Source organism: Theileria parva (assembly GCF_000165365.1).
Source record: "Theileria parva strain Muguga chromosome 4 map unlocalized ctg_529, whole genome shotgun sequence".
Lineage (NCBI taxonomy): Eukaryota > Apicomplexa > Aconoidasida > Piroplasmida > Theileriidae > Theileria > Theileria parva.
Window position 1 is genome coordinate 1,259,846 of NW_876246.1, and position 20,678 is coordinate 1,280,523.

Consider the following 20,678-nt stretch of genomic DNA (forward strand, 5'->3'; position numbering starts at 1 on the left):
TCACGTTATAATTAAAATATATTGTTTGTTTATAAAAAGAATTTTTCAAAATTAATTAAAATATATGAAATAATGATATTAATTAAGAAAATTTTACAAATTAAATAAAAATGATTGATAATGAAATTGAAACCATCTAGAGAGCTATAAAAATGTATTGAATTGTTGAGATCCATGAGAATCTTTGATTAAATTGGTGATTCCTTAAGAACATAATAAATTACAATATAGGTTCTATAAGAGCCTATTATTCTAAAAAATTAAATTTTATGTTCTAATATCCTAATATTTATTTTTTTTTATGTTTTGTTTTTGAATTTTGAGTTGATTGAGTTTTGTCCTTCCTAATTCTCATGTAACAGGCATTACATACAGCCACCCCCTTATAATACCTCCACTGTGGCGTGGTTTTCACGTTACAGTTGGAACAGGAGTAATGATTTCTATTTAATTTGGGCCTTCCTGCTGATGTTGACCTGGAATTGCGCTTCTTATCATGGGTCGGTTTGGTTGCGATTCTACCATGTCCGTTGCCATTTTGATCATTTGAGTCAATTTGGTCGTGCCTCTCCCCTATGTCCTGCTTCATTGAGTTTGACTTATAATATGACTCAATAGTACCATAGGGGTTGGCTAAATTGTAGTTTTGACCTGCCGAAATGAATTTGAAAAATGGAGATATGTTTCTGGCGCTTAATAATTCTAAAAAATAATTATGTAACGCTATATTAATCATACCATTGCGAAACATCGTCTGACGATAGATAATACTTGAATTGTTTTCATCCTCAACCTGATAATTGGGATAATATGTGTTGGTTTTATCATCATAAACTGGTGTTATCGAGTTAAAATAAGCCACTCCTTTTTCGGGCGAATTCATCATATAATTTAAATTTGCGTCAAGAGTTTGTTTATTCTGAATTAAATGTGGGTCATATGGAAGTGAATAATAGTATCCTGGATCAGAAATTTGGTTCTCACTTCCACACTGGTCATAGTTCATACAGCCATATTCGAAAGGTTTATTATGGTACTGCATCTTTCTAGCCTCTTCAGAATAAAATTTCTTATGCTCCTCACCGTTCGGCCTCAAATCATTTTGATTTATCTCGTTTATAAGTTGATGACCATTAAGTTCTGCTTTCATGTTGAAGGCCTCGGTGGCAGCTGGAAGCAAGTTAGGGCTGGTCTCTGGGCTCTTAATACATTTGACCATATCAGAGCTCATTTCTGCTGTTTCTAGAGATGGTTTTTCTTCAAATTTTGACATGTTTACTTGGTTAGAATCTTCGACATGGTTCATCATGTTACTCTCTGGGATCATGGCGTCGTATTTCCTTTGTAAGATGCAATCCCTGGAGTTCATGACAGTGTTGTACTCAGGGATTTTTTTCCCTGGCTGATCACGGAGGATGTGGCCGTTAACCTCTGGCCCAAAAATGTAGTTAGGAGAGTAACCAAAATTAGTTTGGGCGTCTGGTGGTGGAGCCAGATCAAAATTCATATCAATCTCAGGCTGGTCCCTATCGGCCCTGTTCATGTTTTCCCCTGCATTAGCGGTACGTTTTTGAAATTCACCCAACGATTTTACAATTTCCTTGTATACATTTTCAGAGAAATACTTGGGCATCGAGTCCTAAACGAAAGCGTTAAATAGGAGATAAACTGTACCTTTTTCTCCAAATTGTTTTCCGAATGAGTCTGCATTTTGAATAAAGTAGATCTATTGTACAAAAGTTATTATAGCATTTATTGCGACAGTATAAAAGTGCGAGTAAAGTATCTATTAAGATTCCAGAAAGATGAGGCTTTAAAATCAATGAAATAGATCATTCTCTATTTAAATTAAGAAATATTTGATAAATTTACGTTTAAAGAGGATTAAAGTAAAAAAATTATAGAATCATATATTTGGTCAGTTTGAAAAGTATTGATCTGCACAGTGAAATTAAAATAAAAACAAATCTAAAACTTGTTGGTCTTATTATATCAGGTTTAATAAATTCAAATGTTATTGTGTATTTTGGTAAAGAATACTACAAAAAGCACATGATAGATCTAAATATTATATGTATGGAATCTCAGCTCAAAATTTCCAGAAATGGAGATTTAAATAGAAAATAATTTATAAAATTCGATATACAGAAAAATACAGGAAATGATGGGCAAAAACGATTTTTTGAGCTGATTTGGTAGAGACGGGTGTAGTACGCGTCTACTAAATTGGCTTGAATTGAAAGGATACGGAGCTGATATATATTATAACTTTTTATATATTCCATATTTTTACTTTATTAGGGCTCAAATATCGGTAATTAAGAGTCAGATCTCGAAATGGTCTTCAACTATTTACCACAAAGATCGCAGTCGATAGAGAATTATATACACTATACTTATTAGTTTGGTACATTTTAATTTCTAAATAAGCTTAAATCTATTAAAAACGTGGAAAAAAAATAATGATTTTCCGCCGAAATAGTGCTTGGGTAAGTTGGAACTTTGAAATGAAGATTCCTACTTACACATCTACCTAATTTTTAAATCCCACTTATAAATAAATATTCTTAAATGAATGGGCCTGTTAGGTTTGCGTAAATTATAATTTTAAATGGATTTTTCCACGAGCCAACTGTTGGGCTTGTAAACAATATCACTGTATTTGTTTATTTTTTTATTTTATTCACATTTATTCATTTTATACTTATTTTTATATCATGTACAATATTTTATAACCTATATATTCCTCCCTTTTAGCTCATTTCATTTTTACATTATCTCCGTTTACTGTCTGTACGAACTTTTTAAATATAAATATGGCGTCTTCTTGTAAGGACTAGTGAGTGTTTTACTAATTTTTATCCCTAATTATTTTTATATTTTCTTGATGTGTTCCTTTCCTGGATCATTTTCACCACTTTCTTTAGTGATTATCTCTTCAAACTCGTTCTCATCGGTGATAGTGGCGTTGGAAAGTCCTGTCTGCTGCTCAGATTTGCCGTATTTTTATAAATTTTTTATATTCTTTCCAGGACGATTCCTTTACTGACAGTTACATCACTACTATCGGCGTAGACTTTGTATTTTTGACCATTTAATTAATTTTTTCAGAGGTTTAGAACCTTATTTGTCAAAGATAAACGTGTTAAACTTCAAATCGTTTGCTTTTCATACAATTTACGAAATTTTTAGTGGGATACTGCCGGCCAGGAGAGGTTCCGCACTATTACAAGCACGTACTACCGTGGAGCTGATGGTATTATTATGGTTTATGACATCACTGATAAGGTACTGTTCCATTTACACTAATTTTCGTAGTCTTCTTTTGAACACATCAATGACTGGCTCACTGAAGTCAACAAATACTCCTCTGAGGATACCTGTAAGCTCCTCCTTGGCAACAAATCTGACATGGAAGACAGCAGAGACGTTAGTGCCACTGACGTTCAGGTATTTCCTTTATCAATTTAATTTTTAGCGTCTTTCTGAGGTCATTGAGGTCCCTGCCATGGACGTTTCCGCCAAAACTGGTCATAACATTGACAAGGTTTCTCATCTTTCTTGACGTTTTTCAGGCATTTTACTCCATTACTGAGAAGCTCGTAAGCTTAAAAATGTACCTTTCCCAATTATTTCTCAGTTTTACAATTAATTATTATTTTCCATTAATTTTCAACATTTCTAAAAATATTTTAGGGAATCTGACCATGATGTTACTGATTTAAGGACTATTTCTCTTCAGAACACTTACAATGGTACTTTTTAACCTCCATTTTAATCTTTAGATTACCTTAAACGTGTTAAAAACATGAAATGCTGTAATCAATGACACTTTTAAACCTTAATTTCATTTTTTATACTACTCATCATTACACTACCACACCTGTGTATATTTTCCTAAGTATATATGTATGTGTGGATGCATAAATTATTATTCTTTCAGCCACTTATGGGAGAGCAGTTGTTGAGCTGTGTGTCGCTCCGATGGGTTAATTCTGAGCATGCATGATAGGAAGTTTGATATTTCGGAGGCTTCCTTCTTGTCCATATTATACTTTTTGATCAGAACTGATTCCAACGGCCACCTCTTAATCTTGTTGATTTGGTTGAACGACAAATTCTAAAAATTAAATATATTATTTATAAATTGAGTTATTAATATATATATAGTAAGTATAATTACCTTGGCCTTTTTACTGTTTTGTATCATGTAGTTGGGTATCTGTCCAAGCAATTCCACAATCTAATCAATATTTAATTGTTATTAATTAATTATTGAGTAAATCAAATTCTGATTATTAAATAGATGTTAAGTTGATCAAACTGTGTTATTACCAGTAGCAAGTGATTTGAGTCTCGTTGAACTGCTTCTTTGCCATTGGGGTCAAAGAGGTAATCTCCTGTAATGAGTTCGAATATGACGCATGCAAGAGACCATATGTCAGCCAGATGATTATAACCTATTAAGAATTATTTGTAAATTTTAATACCTATATTCAGTATAGCTTCTGGTGATCTGTATTGTCTGGTTTGAATCTCCTCAGTGAAGTGTTTATCAATCCAACAAGCATTTCCTTAAAAATATTTAAATATAAAATTTTAAAAAATATAATCTGTAGAAATAGTTAAACAGTATATATAGCTATAAACATGACATACCAAGGTCACATATTTTATATATAGTTTGTGGATCGTTAAACTGTTCTAGGGTATGAGGTTTGATTTGAACAAATCCATTGGAGGTTCTAATCCTAGTTCTTCTTACTCCAAATTGGTTAAGTCCAATGGATGTCAGGACTGATGGATGATAGTGGGATTTGTTAAGGTTTCGGTCAACGTTTTTCATCATGTTCCAGGTTATATGGTGATATGGTCTCCTCAGAAGTGTTTCTTGTAGTGCATAGCTATGGTCATAACTAGTTGTAAGGGTGGGATCACTGTAGCATGGTCGAACCAGGTTTTTTATGTAGGAAAGGTCATTTTCGTTTCCAATTCCGTTTTGCTCTCGAACACAATTATTCAAATCAACTCTTCCAAAGGAAAGACCTGGCAAGTTGTAACGCTCATTAGAGAGATTACTTTTGTTGCCTGACTTGTGATTTTGTTCTAAGGAGTGCTTATACAAGTTTAGTGGAGATGTGATCAGTATGTTTTCCGGCTTTATGTCAGTGTGTATGATTTTGCAAACTCTGTGTAAATAATCTAAACCCAGCAACACATGTGTGGCGATTTTTTTAACCAGTGGGATTGGTATGCCTTGGAACCTGTAAAGCTTGATCAGGGTCAGGATATTAGGTCCCATAACCTCAAAAACCACACATATGTGCATTCCATTAGGCCCTGTTACCATAAAGTTGTCCAGATATGAAACTACTCCATTTGAGGGGTTGTAATTTTGGCCTAGTAGTTTACTGTAGACTGTGCTGGTGCTCACCCACTCGTTACTGTTCTTTCCGTTAATCACGGTGTTGAGAAGGTCAATCTCATCGAGCACTGCATCTGTGTACATCTTTGCGCTTCTCTGGAACTTTAGTGCAACAAAGGTATCCGGGCCTGAGGCTAAGTCTGATGCGAGCCAAACTGTGCTAAAATACCCCCAGCCTAACTTCGCTTCAATTTTGTACCTGTTGTTATACACTTCTCCAATGGCCACTGGATGGTATCCCCCTGGAACATAGCTATTTGAGTCCTCGCTATCACTCATGTTTATCTCATACTGTCCACAACTTCCGTTATCCCTCGAATAATAAGAATTGTTATCATTGGATAAGGGTGAGTGTTCTTGGTAGTCGAATGAGTGTGATGACTTTGGTTTTGCTTCTAACACATTGTTCTCATAGTTGCCATGTTCATTTAAGTTGTTTTGTTCATAAACACACTTGGATTCATAGTCTTCATGTGTGGTCGGAGTCTTGTACATGGAATCCATGGGTGAGTATAGCTTGTGATTAGCGTCAGAGACTGTATCCGGTGTGAATATATCGAAATTCTGAGTGCCCCCAGTTCTGAAAGATCCCATGTGGAATTTCAAGTTCATATAATTGTTGGGATCTGTTTGTGAAGGGGATTGGCGATAATACGAGTCACAAGAATATTTGCTTGTACTTGATGTATTTGGGCTAGAACTCATTGACTCGGTGCCTGATGGCTTCCAATCAGATAAAGAAGAGCTTTGAATGCACTTTTGGTAGTCGTCCGAGTGTAAATGATCACTAGAGACTGAATCTGGAAATGAAGATGACAGTAGGCTATATGTACGGTCGTTATCGTTAGAGTTAGTGTTAAATCCCGAGGTATTATATAAATTTTCAGAGTCAGAAATGTTTGAATTATCAAATGAGTTTAAATTTGATGTCTTTCCTGACCATGTGACTGACATAAGATCCTGGCTTGATCTCGTATCTGAATATACGTTAATATTTGACAATGAATCGACGATATCGTTAAAATCGTTTAGGTTTTCAGTGGAATAATATTGAGTGTCTTCGAAATTACTTTCTTCAGGCTTTAATTTGGAATCTGTTGAATATTTTGATGGATTTACTATTTGTTGCTTCTTATAATCTATAGACTCATCGTGATTGTTTTCTCCCGTCATATTCGAATATTTTACAGTTTGTTTAACATATTATGATATTTTATTGTTCTCGATATTTATCATTTTTGTAAGTGTTATTAGGTGTGATCAGTTTTGATATGAATTATTATTGAATGTGCCCACATAATTTGAACATAAAATGGAATTTAAATAATGGTGGTTTAAATATAACGTTTATGTTTGATAACATAAATCAAAATTTTAATGTTCGAAGATTTCCGAAAAAAATATATTAAAATGATTTATTGTAGAATTATGGATTTTGTTGTCCCCACCATAAAACATAAAAAAATGTCCTTCTAACAAGAATCACACACTTTTTTACTAACAAACAAATGGATTAAATTTGCCTTTGATGATTATTTTAAATAATGATACACACCATATGTCTTAATGGATTATAAATTATGAATCCTCAATTGGGTTTTAGAAGCAACTATCGCACCAACTTAGTGAACTTAAGTCATTCTGCATTTTTGTGTCTAATATTTTTTTCATTTATCACATTTTGTTATTCATGGACTGGAAGACTTACTCATACATCGCAATTAAACCCGTATACAAACTATAAAAATAATCCACCGCCATCTTCCATAAAGAATCACCATGAATTTCAAACAAATGCATTTGAAGATTTAACAAATAAGGTTTCGGGGCTGAAAAATGTCCTACAACAGAAATTCGGGCTCTCTAACGAGCTCAGCACTATGGACAATCCCCAGGTGTCCGCGTATGAAGGAGATCCGTCTACACCGAAGGCACCTCAGGAGCCTCCTGAAGTAAGTCTGTCGGGTGAGCAGACATACCCATTTCAAGCAGAAGTCAGTAGAGTTATGGACATAATAGTGAATTCTCTGTATACAGATAGGGATATTTTCCTAAGAGAGCTTGTCTCAAACTCAGCAGACGCATTGGACAAAAGAAGATTAAAGGCTGACCCGGAAGAGAAAATACCAAAAGAAGCATTTGGAGGTATTAGAATAATGCCAAACAAGGATTTGAGTACACTAACAATTGAGGATGACGGTATAGGAATGACTGCGGAGGAACTAAAAACGAACCTAGGAACAATAGCAGAGTCAGGAACAGCCAAATTTTTACAGCAGGTAAAAGCAATATAATAAAATTAGTTTATAAAATTTTTATCTCAAATTTGAAAACAATTATTGATAAAATTTTAGATTGACACAACAGGAGAAAATAACCTAATAGGACAGTTTGGAGTCGGATTTTACTCGTCATACTTGGTATCAAATAAGGTAGAAGTATTCTCAAGAGCATACGGACAAGAAGCTGGACCGGTGTACAGATGGAAGTCGGACAGTAATGGAACATACACGATAGGAAGAGTAGAAAACCAAGAGTTGAATGACAAATTTATGAAAAGCGGAACAAGAATAGTGTTGCACCTAAAGCCCGAATGCGATGATTATTTGGAAGATTATAAACTGAAAGAACTCCTAAGGAAATATTCAGAGTTTATCCGTTTCCCAATACAAGTATTTTTATAAAAATATTGTTGTTGATATGATTAAAATCGCCTTTGAGTTCTACTGTTGTTCCTTGTTGAACCCACAAGGAAGCCAGTATTACGCTGAAATTATCAAATTTATGATCAACAAAATAATTAATTAGATTAAATATAAGATGGAATGGTGAATGAATGATGTTTAGGTGTGGGTTGAGAGAATAGAATATGAAAGGGTACCAGACGACGCAACAATAGTGGATGGGAAACCAGGAAGATATAAGACTGTGACTAAGAAAAGAAATGAATGGGAAGTGGTCAATACACAGTTACCGATTTGGAGAAGAGATCAATCAACCATAAAGCCAGAAGATTATATATCATTTTATAAATCAACTTTCAAGGTAACAGTTTATATTTATTTAATTTTAAATAAACATTGATAGTGGATAAAACATATATATATATATATAGGCTTATGAAGATCCACTGAGTTATATACACTTTAAAGTTGAAGGACAAGTGGAGTTCACATGTCTACTCTTCGTTCCAGGAACACTGCCATGGGAGCTTAGCAGGAACATGTTTGACGACGAGTCGAGAGGAATAAGACTCTACGTGAAGAGAGTGTTCATCAACGATAAGTTCTCAGAGTCCATACCAAGATGGCTTACATTCGTAAGAGGTGTAGTGGATTCAGATGAACTCTCACTTAACGTTGGAAGGGAGTATTTGCAGAGGTCAAAGGCTCTAACAGTGATAAACAAAAGAATAGCGAGCAAGGCGATAGATATGCTGAAGAATCTAAGAAATAACAAAGTCAGGTTTGAAAAGTTCTCTGAAAACTTCGGAAAGTACATTAAAATAGGAGTAGTGGAAGATAGAGATAACCAGCAAGAATTGGCATCATTAACAACATTTAAGAGCACAAAGGAAAAATCAACAACGTTGGATGACTACATACAGAGAATGAAGAAAGACCAGCCAGCAATATACTATATATCAGCGGATAGTGAACAGTCAGCACAAAATTCACCATCACTAGAAAAGTTTAATCAGCTGGATTATGAAGTACTGTACTCCTTGGAGCCAGTAGACGAGTTCTGTCTTTCATCACTCATGGCAACCAAATACAAGGGAATAATGATACAAGATGTAAATAAACACGATGTCAAGATTGGAGAGAACCAAACACTTTCAGAAACGAGTAAAACTGAAGGAACAACAACAGAAACTCCACAAGGAGATTTTGAAATGCTTTGTAACTGGATAAAAACGACATTTCCAGATAGAGTACAGGAAGTGAAGGTTAGTAATAGACTGGTTGAATCGCCAGCACTGCTGGTGCAGACAGACTTCGGACTCTCGCCAAGTATGCAGAAGTATATGAGACAGCAAGCAACGAGCGTGGGAATGAACGAAACTGAGATGTTTGGAACATCATTGGTGTCAAAACCAGTACTTGAAATCAACGCACAACATCCAATAATAGTAAACCTCGAAAAAATGCTCAAAGTTGATGCACTCAGAGACAGAATGAAGGAAATAGCAGCTCAACTACTAGATGTGGTCTCAATCCAAGGAGGATACTCAATAGAAGACCCAAGTTCCTTCGCAAAAGGAATAATCAAATTAATGCAAAATGAAGCAAAACATTACTTAACGAATCCAAGTGAAAAAACGCCAGAAACAAATGAAACACTGAGTGAATTCGCTGCATCAAAACCAAGTGAAAGCTGTTTATTGAATTCTAATACTGGATCTAGTGTAACTGATTCACCCAAGGAACCAGTATCTAAAGTTACGGATACAACGATGTCGAGCAATAAGGAGAATGAAAAGGTGGAACAGATCACTAAAGAAGAAGCACAAGAAGTTTCAAATACTCTAAAAGATAATGAAATGGGTTTAAAAGTTGCAAAAGAGGAATTCGAAGGAGGATCCGAACTAGTTAGAAGCCCGTCAGGCCCCGTAGAAACCCACACCCTCAACCTTGTATAATAGGAATTTTTAATCGAATGTGTTATTATATTATTTGTTACCTAGATATTATTTAACGTTTGGAACATATTTCCAAGATTAAGGACTACCTAAGAGTCTGGGTACACCCAAAAATAAAAAATCTCAAATAGTAAAACATAGATGAGAGCCCTCCATGTCTATAAAAACACCAAAATAACAATAAAGTATTTGTTTGTTGACCATCATTGTTAATTTAAATGAGTTTCCAACTCAAGAAGGGGTCATAGTCATGAAAATATGGAACTCATCGAAAAGAAAGGATCAACAAACACATCTGACCCATCCAGAGTAAGGCCAGGAATTAGAGTACTTGAAAAGGATAGAAAAAGAGATGCAACAGGAACAGATGGCAAAAATGTAATAGGAAGGCTAGATTCCGAGGCCTTTAAAAGAAGGAGTAGGTACCTCCGAGAAATATACCTTAATCCAGAGAAAAGGCATCTGTACGACTGGACCAACTTAGAAAAAAAAATATTATTACTCGATTGGCATCACAACCCATCATTCTATGAAAAATGGAAGCCCTTGGAAACGGAAGATATGATGAACAGGTTCTACTCGAACATGATATATAACTTCATGAACTTGTCCATGACCAATGTAGGAACAACGCCAGTGTACGTAAGATTATTAAACCACTTTCAAACTTTCAGAGTCACGTACCAGTGTTTGGCAATGATACAAAGATATTTCAGGTCGGATTCCACATTCTACGATGAATTTAAAATAGCATGGATATGTAGAGACTCCGAATTAAAAATTAGTTCATCAGATTCAGGAGGAGTCAGCTATAAACAGACAAGCACAGATGAATACCAGTGCATAGTTGAGGGAGTCAATTTCAATATTTTCACCATCACGACAGACGAGTTCGAAAAGTTCGGACCCTGCCAAGAATGCCTGAGACATAAAGTTGTTGAAAAAACTACTCTGAGGACACCAAAGATCGTATTTCCACTCCCAGTCACAGCAATGGAAGTGACAACCACTCTAATTGACAACGTTCACACCTACCTACTCGTGGTCAGAATGGCAAACCTTGTAAGAATGTATGACATAACTAAAATGATACAAAAAACACTGGAAATTTGTAAACTATGGGATGAAGCGAGACAAATATACCTAAAGAGATATAAGGAAGCTAGAAAGAAATTAGTAGATAGACTATGTACAGGATGTATATTAACTAATGAGGATTTCCAAAGACTAGATAAGCAGAAACAGCTGTTGAGGCCAGTAACATTGGTTAAACCACATGACTTTAAGGGATTGGACTTCGGAGAATCAACTGTTAAAACCATGTCAACGAAAAGAAACACTTCACAAACTGGGCTAAAGTTCTTTTACACGTCGTTTCTAAAAGAAAAGAGAGTGCTTCCCACATATCTGGGATGTGTGGGAGTAAAAAGAGCGTGTGTATGGGAAATGTATGAAGTAAAGGAAGCACTAAATGACCCACTCATAACAATGGAACTTGAAGATGAAGCTATTCCGACAGATTTGTCTGCATCACTGTCAGTGGTTAAGAGTTCAGATGACTTTAGAGAAAAGAAATGGGTAGTTGAACCCAAGATATACTCAACCGACGACAAGGGATATTTGAGGCTGTGGAATCTATCGAAAGGTATTTTTACAAAAGAATTAAATTATTTTAGGTCTCGAATGCTCGCTAAAACTGGATTCAAATGCACTACTGACGCTAGACGTTAATAAAAAGTACCCGCACCTAATTGCACTGGGAGGAGATACAGGGAAACTTAAGATCTACAACCTCCACATACAGTCAATGGCATCATCAGACCAATCTAACCTGGAGCTGGGGCTCCTAACAGTATCAAGTTACATCCCAAACACAGTGTACCAGTACATGAACTGGTACCACCCATTGGTGAAGGTTAAGTGGGTAAATGACGTGTTTGTAGCAGCACAATACTCAGAGCCGTTTTTCAATAAGGAGTCAACAAACTCAGCTACGCTGGCTATTTGGAATGTATATAAGGATATATTTGATAAGGAAGATGCTTTTCTGTCCAATAAATATTGGTCACAGTCAATGGAGTCAGTAAACAGTACATATCACCTTGGGTCAAAGTTAATATGTATTTACGGAGGACATTTTGGATCTCTTGGAGGTATACTATCGTCGGATGTAAATTGGTCTGAAGACCATGGAATAATCGCAGTATCATCGGATAATACTGGTCAGCTTCACTGGTACAAGCCAGGGATTTGGAACTGGGCAAACTCTGATGACCCAATGTGTTTGGCAAGGATAAAATCAAACGTGGCATTCCATCAAGATATTTTGGACAAAGTAAACAAAGAACATAGTGTGATAATAAGGGAAGTATCTGGTATAAGTCACGGAACAAGTAATTATAGAAAAACAAGGTCAAATTACACACAGTACTTAAATGAAGCAATGGCGACTCTGGAACAGTTAGGTCAGAAAATACCTCTTCTGAACGATTTTAAAAGCTTGCCAAGTTGGGCAAAAAAGACTCTCAGACTAACCACAGACGAAGAAAAATATATGAAGATGATAAAGAAGGAGGCTGATGAGAGAGAAAAATTGGAGCACTATGTTATAGAATATCCAGTACAAAGGTCACAATTAAATGAAATAGATTTGAAATAAATTATTAACTTTTGATATGTAAAATAATTTAGTAAAATTGTAATATATGTGTGCTATATCTAAAACTTTCAACACCATTAGGGTGTATTTAATTCTTAAGATAATTTTTTGTATTAATAATCGCAAATATGAATTAAGAGATAATTATTTATTAAATTTTAAAATATAACATAATTAAATAAGATGGTGGCGACTAAGAGGCAGAAGGTCAAACAGGAAGTCACTTCTTCGTCTAATGAAGAACCATCTTCCAACACCAAGAGGGGATTCGACTTTATTGAAATTTATAATAGATATGAATCGATAAATTCTAAAGATTTAACTAAATCTGAACCAACAAAAAAGCCTACAACTGTCAAGCCCTCGAGTTTCATGATGGAAACACAAACAGAGGGATCGCTTAGAAAAGAATACGTCCTTCCATCAACTAATAAGACTATAATTGATAGTCTACAGTTCGACGTTATGGCCAGCTCAGATATCTCAAGAGCTTCAGAAATCGAGATTGAACACAAACAACTTTACGTCATGAATTCAAGAAAACCTTGTGTTTATGGCCCTCTAGATTCAAGATTAGGTAATTTTACTTATAATTATATCTAATTTTATGTAATTAGTTTGATTTTTCCTCACTAATTTTTTACAACAGGGTGTAACAATAAAGATGCGATTTGTGAAACCTGTGGAAAAGGATATAATGAATGTGTTGGACATTGGGGACATATAAAGCTGGCATTGCCTGTATTTCATATAGGATTCTTTAAGTACACAATACAGATATTGTACTGTATATGTAAGAAGTGCTCGTCACTGTTACTCTCAGAAGAATCAATTAAGAAGTTTTATGAATTGCATAAAAAGGCCCAAGGTAGGAAAATAATAATAGCTATTTAATTATTAACGTTTAAAATGATGATTGTGTAGATGATCCGGTCTTAAAACCCCTAATATTTAAGAATATCGTACAAGATTGTAAGAAAATCTCAAAGTGTCCAAGATGTGAAGCACCGCAAGGAGTTATCAAGAAGATAGTAAAACCCATAATAGACCAGTTCATGAAGCTAAAGCACATTTATAAATATAAAGAGTATGGGAAAATGAAGACGGTGGAGGAGGAATTAAACCCGCTGGTTGTAAAACACTTATTTGAGAACATTGACCCAGTACACTCAAAGGTCCTAAATATAGTTCACCCAGAAAAACTTATTATCTCAAATCTAGCAGCTCCGCCCGTAAGTTTAATAAACAGTTTTAACAAATATTTCATTATAAAACTTAATAAACCTATTTTAAAATTTCAAATAAAATATTTTTCAGAACTGTATAAGACCTTCAGTATCTGTTGGTGAGGAGGGAACTACTGAAGATGACCTAACTTGTATCTTCTCTGACATCGTAGAGGTATATATTTCTTGTTTATTCTTGTATTAGAGTAATAATCAATTGAAATCATATATTAAGAATGGAGCACAGACAAATTCATTCATTGTACATTGGCAGATTATACAGTACCAGTGTACTCGATTCATTAACTCAGATTCTCCAGCACTAGCACAACTTCTGTTATCAAGGAGAGTATCCAAGCCAGGAAGGGGAATATTCCAAAGACTAAAAGGTAATTTTATTAACCATATGTAACATATGTAGTTAGTTAGATCACTTTTCATTGATCTAATCAATTTTTAGGGAAGGAAGGAAGGTTTAGGGGAAACTTGTCAGGGAAAAGAGTAGATTTCTCAGCGAGAACAGTCATATCACCAGACCCAAATGTAGGGATAGATGAAGTGGTGGTACCAGAGTGGATAGCAAGAAGACTTACATTCCCAGAAAGAGTAACGAAATATAACATAGATGTATTGAAAAAAGCAATATTGAACGGTGTCTCAGTGTGGCCAGGAGCATCATACGTAAATAAATTAGATGGGAGCAAGTGTAGCCTAAGATTTGCTAACCCAAAACATATGTCTGAAAATTTACAAGTTGGAGACATAGTAGAAAGGCATCTTTGGAATGGAGATATTGTTATCTTCAATAGGCAGCCCTCGTTGCATAGGCTAAGCATAATGTGTCACAGAGCTAGAGTTATGAATGGATCGACGTTTAGATTTAATGAGTGTGTTTGTTTACCATACAATGCAGATTTTGATGGGGATGAAATGAACCTCCATTTGCCACAAACTTATGAAGCAAGAGCAGAAGCTCTTCATCTCTTGAGTGTTTTGAAAAACCTGACTACACCTAGAAACGGAGAACCTCTAATAGCGCCAGTTCAGGACTTTCTTTGCGCTTCGTACCTACTAACAAACAAGGATATGTTTCTAAACAGAGCAGAGTTCTCCCAGATTATTTCCTACTTCACAGACGGAACGATACACATTGATCTTCCACCGCCCTCAATAATACATCCAGTAACACTATGGACAGGTAAACAAGTATTTAGTGTCTTGATTAAACCCAACAACAAATCAAAGGTGATGGTAAACATAAGAGTCAGAGAACGTGAATATACTGATCCAAAACAGTACTACGAGAATTTAAACAAGAAAGGTTCAGAAGATAGTAAAGTTAATAAAAAATCAGGAAATCCCTCAAATGATACAAATCCTAGAAGTTTTATAAAACTGGATGATTGCATGTGTCCAAGTGATGGGTACGTTGTAATATATAAATCAGAATTAATGTGTGGAAGTCTTGGAGTTAGATCACTGGGAGCAAGCAAAGGAGGCCTGTTTTATGAACTAATGCTGAAAAATAGCCCCAAAATATCATCAGAATGCATGCTGAGAGTAAGCAAGCTCTCAAGCAGGTGGCTATCAGAATTTGGAATGACAATAGGATTAGACGATGTTACACCAAGTAGAGAACTTATAGATAAGAAGAAACAATTATTGCTAGACGGATACTCTAGAGTTGATGAAGCAATTAGTAACTTCAAGTTCCTCCAACCATACCCAGGGTGTACGAGAGAACAAACACTAGAGTTACAAGTCAAGTCCATTTTAGATGAATTGAGGAATGAATCAGGGAAGATATGCACGTCTTTACTAAACCCAGATAATAAGCCACTGATCATGTTTAACTCAGGTGCAAAGGGTGCACTCATCAATATCGCACAAATGGTTGCATGCGTAGGGCAGCAAAACGTGTCAGGCCAGAGGATCCAAAACGGCTTCATAGGAAGAACATTACCTCATTTTACAATGGGGTGTAAGGATGCAAAGAGTAGAGGCTTCGTAGCAAACTCATTCTTTACAGGTCTTGAGCCAGAAGAGTTCTTTTTCCACACAATGTCGGGCAGAGAAGGGCTCATAGATACAGCGGTCAAGACCTCAGAAACTGGATACATGCAACGTAGACTAATGAAGGTAATTTTAATCCATATTATTAAACTAGTAATACTATTCAATTACTATCACTATTAAGTTAGTAACATTAAATTTTACTTTAATTGCATTAATGGAATGTAGGTTATGGAGGATTTGTCCGTGTGTTACGACTATAGTGTGAGGACCAGTGATGGTCAGATAGTCCAGTTTTTGTACGGCGATGACGGTTTGTCGTCATCGTCAAAGTCGTGTTTCACAAATTTGAATAGTTCTCTAGACCACATAAAACATATTAACCCGATCAACAAGCAACAAATATTTACCTCATCGCATATAGACCCTACACACCTTGATAACCAGGAAAAAGGTGCCTTTACATACACTAATCATGATTATATAATTTATGTAAAAACTATAGTATAAGTAAACTGATTTGTGTTATAGGACCATCAAAAAAGAGAAGTAAGTTGAAGAAGATTGGTACAAACAAGGATAAAGAGCCAAAACTTACACACGAGAGTAAATGGATATTTCCACCAAAAAACGTGGACGAATTACTTGAGAAAGTAGACACATTTCTGAAAGATGAAGAATTTGTCAGTAAATTGCCTCCACAAATTAAGAATAAAGTTGCTTCATACAGTCATTGGATAAAGCCCGCTGAGACATATGGGGAGCCTTACACTGAGAAGGATCGCAGGAGAAGTTTCGATAGATTGGACTCCAAGCAATTCAACAGGTTTAAGCTGGTTGACGATAACATCATAAACACTTTTAAAAACCACATTTCGGCATATTTCTCAGTGTATGTTGAGAACAGCTACTCTAGGAGGAATGTCCCGTTACTACCCCAGGAAATTGTCACATGGACGAAGTTTCTGCAACCTTTATTAACAGAACTACTTCCTCCGACAATATATAGCCATTCTTCTGTTTCACAGGTTAGTGATTTATCTATTTACATAACTAAATTTCCAAAATTTTTAAATATTTATTATTAGAATATGGGAAGTGTTTACGAGTTTGGGAATACAATTGAGAGGGTGCTTTTGGAACACTCTGAAAAGATGGCATTGACTCTTGATAAAAACTATCAACAGGTTATTGAATCACAAAACACAGAGTCTGAGGTTATAATTGAGAGATTCAAGTTGGTGAACACAGTGAACAGGATATCGCTAGAACAGATGTTTGAGTTTATCAGGTATAGCTGGAAGGATTATCAGAAGAGTTTGTGTGAGCCAGGAGAAGCAATTGGAGCTTTGGGATCCCAATCTATAGGTGAACCAGCAACTCAGATGACTTTAAAAACATTCCACTTCGCAGGAGTTGCCTCAATGAATGTGACTCTGGGTGTCCCCAGAATCCAGGAAATCATTAATGCAACATCACTCATCGCTACTCCAATTATAGAAGTCCCCTTGGAAGACAATACAGACTACGATTTTGCTTTGAAGGTCAAATCTAAGATTGAGAAGACTACTTTGGGACAAATATGCCTAAACATCAAACAGCTTTACACACCGCAAATGAGCAAATTACTGTTCACTCTGAACCGAGATTTAATAGAACAACTCCACATACAAGTTAACGCAGATAAGGTAATCGCACCAAATTTACTAGTTTTTCATTCATTATCGTTGTTTTTAACTAGTTTTCCATTCATTATCGTTGTTTTTAACTAGTTTTTCATTCATTATCGTTATTTTTAACTAGTTTTTAATCATATTTTATTTCCCACATAAGTATGTACCACGGTTACATATACCTACGTGTATATACACATATGTTTATTAATTTATAATTTAGGTGAGAGATATCATAATTGACTCCGGCTGCCTTGGGAAAGTTAAAATACATAAAAGCTGCGTGTATTCAATAGGAAAGTGGCAAATTTGTATAGAACTCCCATCGAATCAGCAGCATTTCTTCCAGCAAAACTCCCTAATCTCTGGCCTGACCCAACTTGTAGTAGCAGGATCCAAAAGTGTAAAAAGAGCAGTAATAAAGCGCGAAAGTACACCCCAAGGTCCTAATTACCAAATTGCAGTTGAAGGATATGGCCTACAGGAAGTAATGGGCTGTTACGGCGTAATGTCATCCGCGGTTAAGAGTAATCACGTGGCTGAAGTCGCCAAGGTAAAAATTCTTACCTATTGTTTAAATAGTTAATATTATTAGTTAGTTTGAAAATCATTGCTATTATTACAGTTTTAAAATTGTTAATACTCTATTATAATTGTTTGAATAGGTTCTCGGAATTGAGGCTGCTCGTAGTGTTATTATTAGTGAAATCCAGAGGTGCATGGACGCATATTCAATAGATATTGACTGTCGTTACATGAAGCTTTTGGGAGATGTAATGACGTTCAGAGGTGAAGTCGTTGGAATAAACAGGTTTGGAATACAGAAGATGAGATCGTCAGCTCTCATGCTTGCATCATTTGAGGAAACCAACGACCACCTGCTTGAGGCTGCACTCCATCATAGAAGGGATCCAATTAAAGGTGTTTCTGAATGTATAATCATGGGGAAACCGATTTCTCTAGGAACGGGATCCTTTGATATTTTAATGTCAAATTAGACCTTTCTCTAATTTATTCTTCTATATATACTCAATTGTATATACAAGTGTAAATATGCTATAAGCTATAGAGAAAAGATACCTTATAATAGTGTATAACTATACACATATAACAAATTAAAGTACATTAAAAATTCTTGTAAATCTTGTCCCAATCCCTGGTGAGTGTGCTGAAGACGAACCCGAACATCAGAGCTGAGACAACTCCCACACACGCCATGACGTTGAATACCATAGCTAAAGTAATTAGTGTGTCTATGTGTAAATATAAACTTACTGTTATCAGGTAACACAATGTGAGAAAAGAACGAAGTCATGAAATAGTAAAAATCGGGACAACTGAAGCTGGATAGTCTCCTGAAGTCGGCCAAATCAAGGTTAGACGGGTCGAAACCAGTACATCTTCTCAATTTGTCTAAATCCAGAATTATTCCTGAAGGGACAAGCTGTCCTCTGTGTGCGGATAGATGAATATCCTCATAGGTGATGTTATCCTTCGATAACTCAACAGATATGTATGCTACAGTTTTAGGCTCAAGTGATAAATAAATGCCGAAATTGTTCCAATATCTCCCAAGATCGTATATCATCAGGGGATCACTATCAGATAATGGCAATTTAGGAACGGGATTTAAATAATCAAAAAATTTAACTAAGTGCTTGTGATATTTGGCGGGTAATAAATGTTCAAAAATATCCAGAAATATATTAAAATTACGACTAGACTGTGCGTTTCGAGAGAAACAGTTTGCTGAACTACATTTATAATGTACATAATTGTCTGTTAGGCCTTCAACTGCTACACTTATTGAATGTAGAAGAGGTTTTAGCCAGTATGGAAGTGGTTGGTGAATGCAAAGCTTCTTCGTTAGGTCAGATAAATTCTCGACCCTAATGAGTAATGAAGACTGAACACGCTTCAAAACACGCAGATATTTGCTATCGAGTTCTGAAACCTCGAAAATAACCTCCGAATTATCCTCTGCAACCTCGTAGCCCTTACTGAACTTAGCTAACAATTCTGAGTATTTATTGTTAACTGAGTCTTCGGGATAAATTAAAGTGAGTTCACTGTACTTTTTGAATTCGTAAGAGTCTGGATACACAAATTTAACCCAGGACTCAGAAACACTAAGGCATCTAGACGGGAGTTTCCCCTCTGGAAAAAACCCACTAAAAGAGGAAGGTAACATAGATTGTGAAACAGTAAATTGTACAAGAGTTCTAAAATGAAGATCGTTCTCCAGCATTTCCACCCTTAATTTAACTCCTCTGTAAGATGAGCGTACAAACATTCGTTCATCCCCAAGCAAACTCACTAACCCATTTGTACACAAACAGGGTAAGAGCATCCTCAGTTTATAAACTGTATCCAGGCAAGCTCTTTCTTCAAAGTCCGATGATAGTAAAACCGTGGAATTCGGTAAAGAATCGTCATTATAGTCATTCTCATACAACTCTGTGATGTCATGAATGTATGATTCCTCATTTACAAGGTTACTAAACATAGAACCAGTAACACCCCAAAGGCCATAACACAGTGATTTGAAATGCTCACTAACAACGTTCTTATCCAAACTTGGCCAAGAAGCCATCAAAGAAAGCCCGTTTGAAATCAATATCTCAGGTTTATGCCCCCAAATAGAATCTTTCCATTCTCCGAAAGATAAATTCGCTTCAAACCAATGCGATTTAGTCTTTAAATACAATTTAGCGATATCGATGGGCATAACATCCATAATAAAGTATGGGTCCTCCGGATTCTCAAATAATTCTACAACATCTCGGGAAATAACCGATACGTCAAGTGCTAAAAACCAATCTCCGTTGGTAAGAGGCTTTAAAGTCAGCCGTTCCGACACATTGTCCAAGCAAGATGCAAGCCTCAATAGAATACTGGTAATCAAGATTACCAAATTAATATGCATCTCTATCCCAGCATTATATTAAAATATTTCACACAAATTGAAATCTTCCATCCATTCTTGATTTTTTCAGAAGAATGTTGTGCAACACATTCGTGAAAATTAATTATAGCATTC

At 35.6% G+C, this 20,678-nt stretch overlaps 7 protein-coding genes across 7 annotated transcripts; 4 read left to right on the forward strand and 3 right to left on the reverse strand.

Annotated features, from left to right (window-relative positions):
- Positions 1-61: 61 nt before the first annotated feature.
- On the reverse strand, positions 62-2,018 carry TpMuguga_04g00643 (GATA zinc finger family protein). The gene is made up of 3 exons (XM_759185.2): positions 1,675-2,018; positions 739-1,639; positions 62-702 (listed from the first exon to the last, which is right to left on the reverse strand). The coding sequence occupies exons 1-3, from the start codon at positions 1,708-1,710 to the stop codon at positions 290-292; spliced, it is 1,350 nt and encodes a 449-aa protein (XP_764278.2). The 5' UTR covers positions 1,711-2,018; the 3' UTR covers positions 62-289.
- A 650-nt stretch (positions 2,019-2,668) lies between these two features.
- On the forward strand, positions 2,669-3,859 carry RAB1A (GTP-binding protein ypt2). The gene is made up of 10 exons (XM_061306045.1): positions 2,669-2,839; positions 2,928-3,000; positions 3,033-3,080; positions 3,112-3,159; positions 3,193-3,288; positions 3,319-3,450; positions 3,479-3,547; positions 3,576-3,616; positions 3,697-3,755; positions 3,786-3,859. Exons 1-10 carry the CDS (start codon positions 2,817-2,819, stop codon positions 3,827-3,829), a joined length of 633 nt encoding a protein of 210 aa, XP_061161207.1. The 5' UTR covers positions 2,669-2,816; the 3' UTR covers positions 3,830-3,859.
- Positions 3,860-3,914: 55 nt separating this feature from the next.
- Positions 3,915-6,836, reverse strand: TpMuguga_04g00645 (Protein kinase domain protein). The gene is made up of 5 exons (XM_759187.2): positions 4,660-6,836; positions 4,491-4,574; positions 4,336-4,460; positions 4,184-4,243; positions 3,915-4,120 (listed from the first exon to the last, which is right to left on the reverse strand). Exons 1-5 carry the CDS (start codon positions 6,596-6,598, stop codon positions 3,932-3,934), a joined length of 2,397 nt encoding a protein of 798 aa, XP_764280.1. The 5' UTR covers positions 6,599-6,836; the 3' UTR covers positions 3,915-3,931.
- A 96-nt stretch (positions 6,837-6,932) lies between these two features.
- Positions 6,933-10,093, forward strand: TpMuguga_04g00646 (Hsp90 family protein). Its single transcript, XM_759188.2, has 4 exons — positions 6,933-7,704; positions 7,780-8,097; positions 8,273-8,470; positions 8,541-10,093. The coding sequence occupies exons 1-4, from the start codon at positions 7,006-7,008 to the stop codon at positions 10,065-10,067; spliced, it is 2,742 nt and encodes a 913-aa protein (XP_764281.1). The 5' UTR covers positions 6,933-7,005; the 3' UTR covers positions 10,068-10,093.
- Positions 10,094-10,311: 218 nt separating this feature from the next.
- Positions 10,312-12,735, forward strand: TpMuguga_04g00647 (uncharacterized protein). Its single transcript, XM_759189.2, has 2 exons — positions 10,312-11,712; positions 11,744-12,735. Exons 1-2 carry the CDS (start codon positions 10,326-10,328, stop codon positions 12,724-12,726), a joined length of 2,370 nt encoding a protein of 789 aa, XP_764282.1. The 5' UTR covers positions 10,312-10,325; the 3' UTR covers positions 12,727-12,735.
- A 174-nt stretch (positions 12,736-12,909) lies between these two features.
- Positions 12,910-18,662, forward strand: polr3a (RNA polymerase Rpb1 domain 5 protein; the record flags this gene model as incomplete). Its single annotated transcript, XM_759190.2, has 11 exons — positions 12,910-13,303; positions 13,376-13,594; positions 13,651-13,958; positions 14,044-14,127; positions 14,158-14,341; positions 14,413-16,091; positions 16,194-16,419; positions 16,497-16,993; positions 17,054-17,653; positions 17,862-18,191; positions 18,304-18,662. The coding sequence occupies 11 exons, from the start codon at positions 12,910-12,912 to the stop codon at positions 18,634-18,636; spliced, it is 4,854 nt and encodes a 1,617-aa protein (XP_764283.1). The 3' UTR covers positions 18,637-18,662.
- Positions 18,663-18,738: 76 nt separating this feature from the next.
- TpMuguga_04g00649 (GPI transamidase subunit Gpi16) lies at positions 18,739-20,660 on the reverse strand. Its single transcript, XM_759191.2, has 2 exons — positions 18,914-20,660; positions 18,739-18,873 (listed from the first exon to the last, which is right to left on the reverse strand). Exons 1-2 carry the CDS (start codon positions 20,562-20,564, stop codon positions 18,764-18,766), a joined length of 1,761 nt encoding a protein of 586 aa, XP_764284.1. The 5' UTR covers positions 20,565-20,660; the 3' UTR covers positions 18,739-18,763.
- Positions 20,661-20,678: the final 18 nt, after the last annotated feature.

Excerpts from the sequence above, each read along its gene's own strand:
- TpMuguga_04g00649 (XM_759191.2), bottom strand. The coding sequence starts at position 20,564 with ATGCATATTAATTTGGTAATCTTGATTACCAGTATTCTATTGAGGCTT. Across the intron at positions 18,874-18,913 it reads CATTGTGTTACCTGATAACA|CTATGGTATTCAACGTCATG; the intron begins GTAAGTTTATAT and ends TAATTACTTTAG.
- TpMuguga_04g00646 (XM_759188.2), top strand. The coding sequence starts at position 7,006 with ATGAATCCTCAATTGGGTTTTAGAAGCAACTATCGCACCAACTTAGTG. Across the intron at positions 7,705-7,779 it reads CAGCCAAATTTTTACAGCAG|ATTGACACAACAGGAGAAAA; the intron begins GTAAAAGCAATA and ends ATAAAATTTTAG. Across the intron at positions 8,098-8,272 it reads TTATCCGTTTCCCAATACAA|GTGTGGGTTGAGAGAATAGA; the intron begins GTATTTTTATAA and ends AATGATGTTTAG.
- TpMuguga_04g00643 (XM_759185.2), bottom strand. The coding sequence starts at position 1,710 with ATGCAGACTCATTCGGAAAACAATTTGGAGAAAAAG. Across the intron at positions 1,640-1,674 it reads AAAACAATTTGGAGAAAAAG|GACTCGATGCCCAAGTATTT; the intron begins GTACAGTTTATC and ends GCTTTCGTTTAG. Across the intron at positions 703-738 it reads TCAGACGATGTTTCGCAATG|AATTATTAAGCGCCAGAAAC; the intron begins GTATGATTAATA and ends ATTATTTTTTAG.
- TpMuguga_04g00647 (XM_759189.2), top strand. The coding sequence starts at position 10,326 with ATGGAACTCATCGAAAAGAAAGGATCAACAAACACATCTGACCCATCC. Across the intron at positions 11,713-11,743 it reads GCTGTGGAATCTATCGAAAG|GTCTCGAATGCTCGCTAAAA; the intron begins GTATTTTTACAA and ends AAATTATTTTAG.
- RAB1A (XM_061306045.1), top strand. The coding sequence starts at position 2,817 with ATGGCGTCTTCTTGTAAGGACTA. Across the intron at positions 3,001-3,032 it reads GTCTGCTGCTCAGATTTGCC|GACGATTCCTTTACTGACAG; the intron begins GTATTTTTATAA and ends TATTCTTTCCAG. Across the intron at positions 3,289-3,318 it reads TTTATGACATCACTGATAAG|TCTTCTTTTGAACACATCAA; the intron begins GTACTGTTCCAT and ends TAATTTTCGTAG.
- TpMuguga_04g00645 (XM_759187.2), bottom strand. The coding sequence starts at position 6,598 with ATGACGGGAGAAAACAATCACGATGAGTCTATAGATTATAAGAAGCAA. Across the intron at positions 4,575-4,659 it reads ATATAAAATATGTGACCTTG|GAAATGCTTGTTGGATTGAT; the intron begins GTATGTCATGTT and ends AATATTTTTAAG. Across the intron at positions 4,244-4,335 it reads ACTCAAATCACTTGCTACTG|ATTGTGGAATTGCTTGGACA; the intron begins GTAATAACACAG and ends AATATTGATTAG.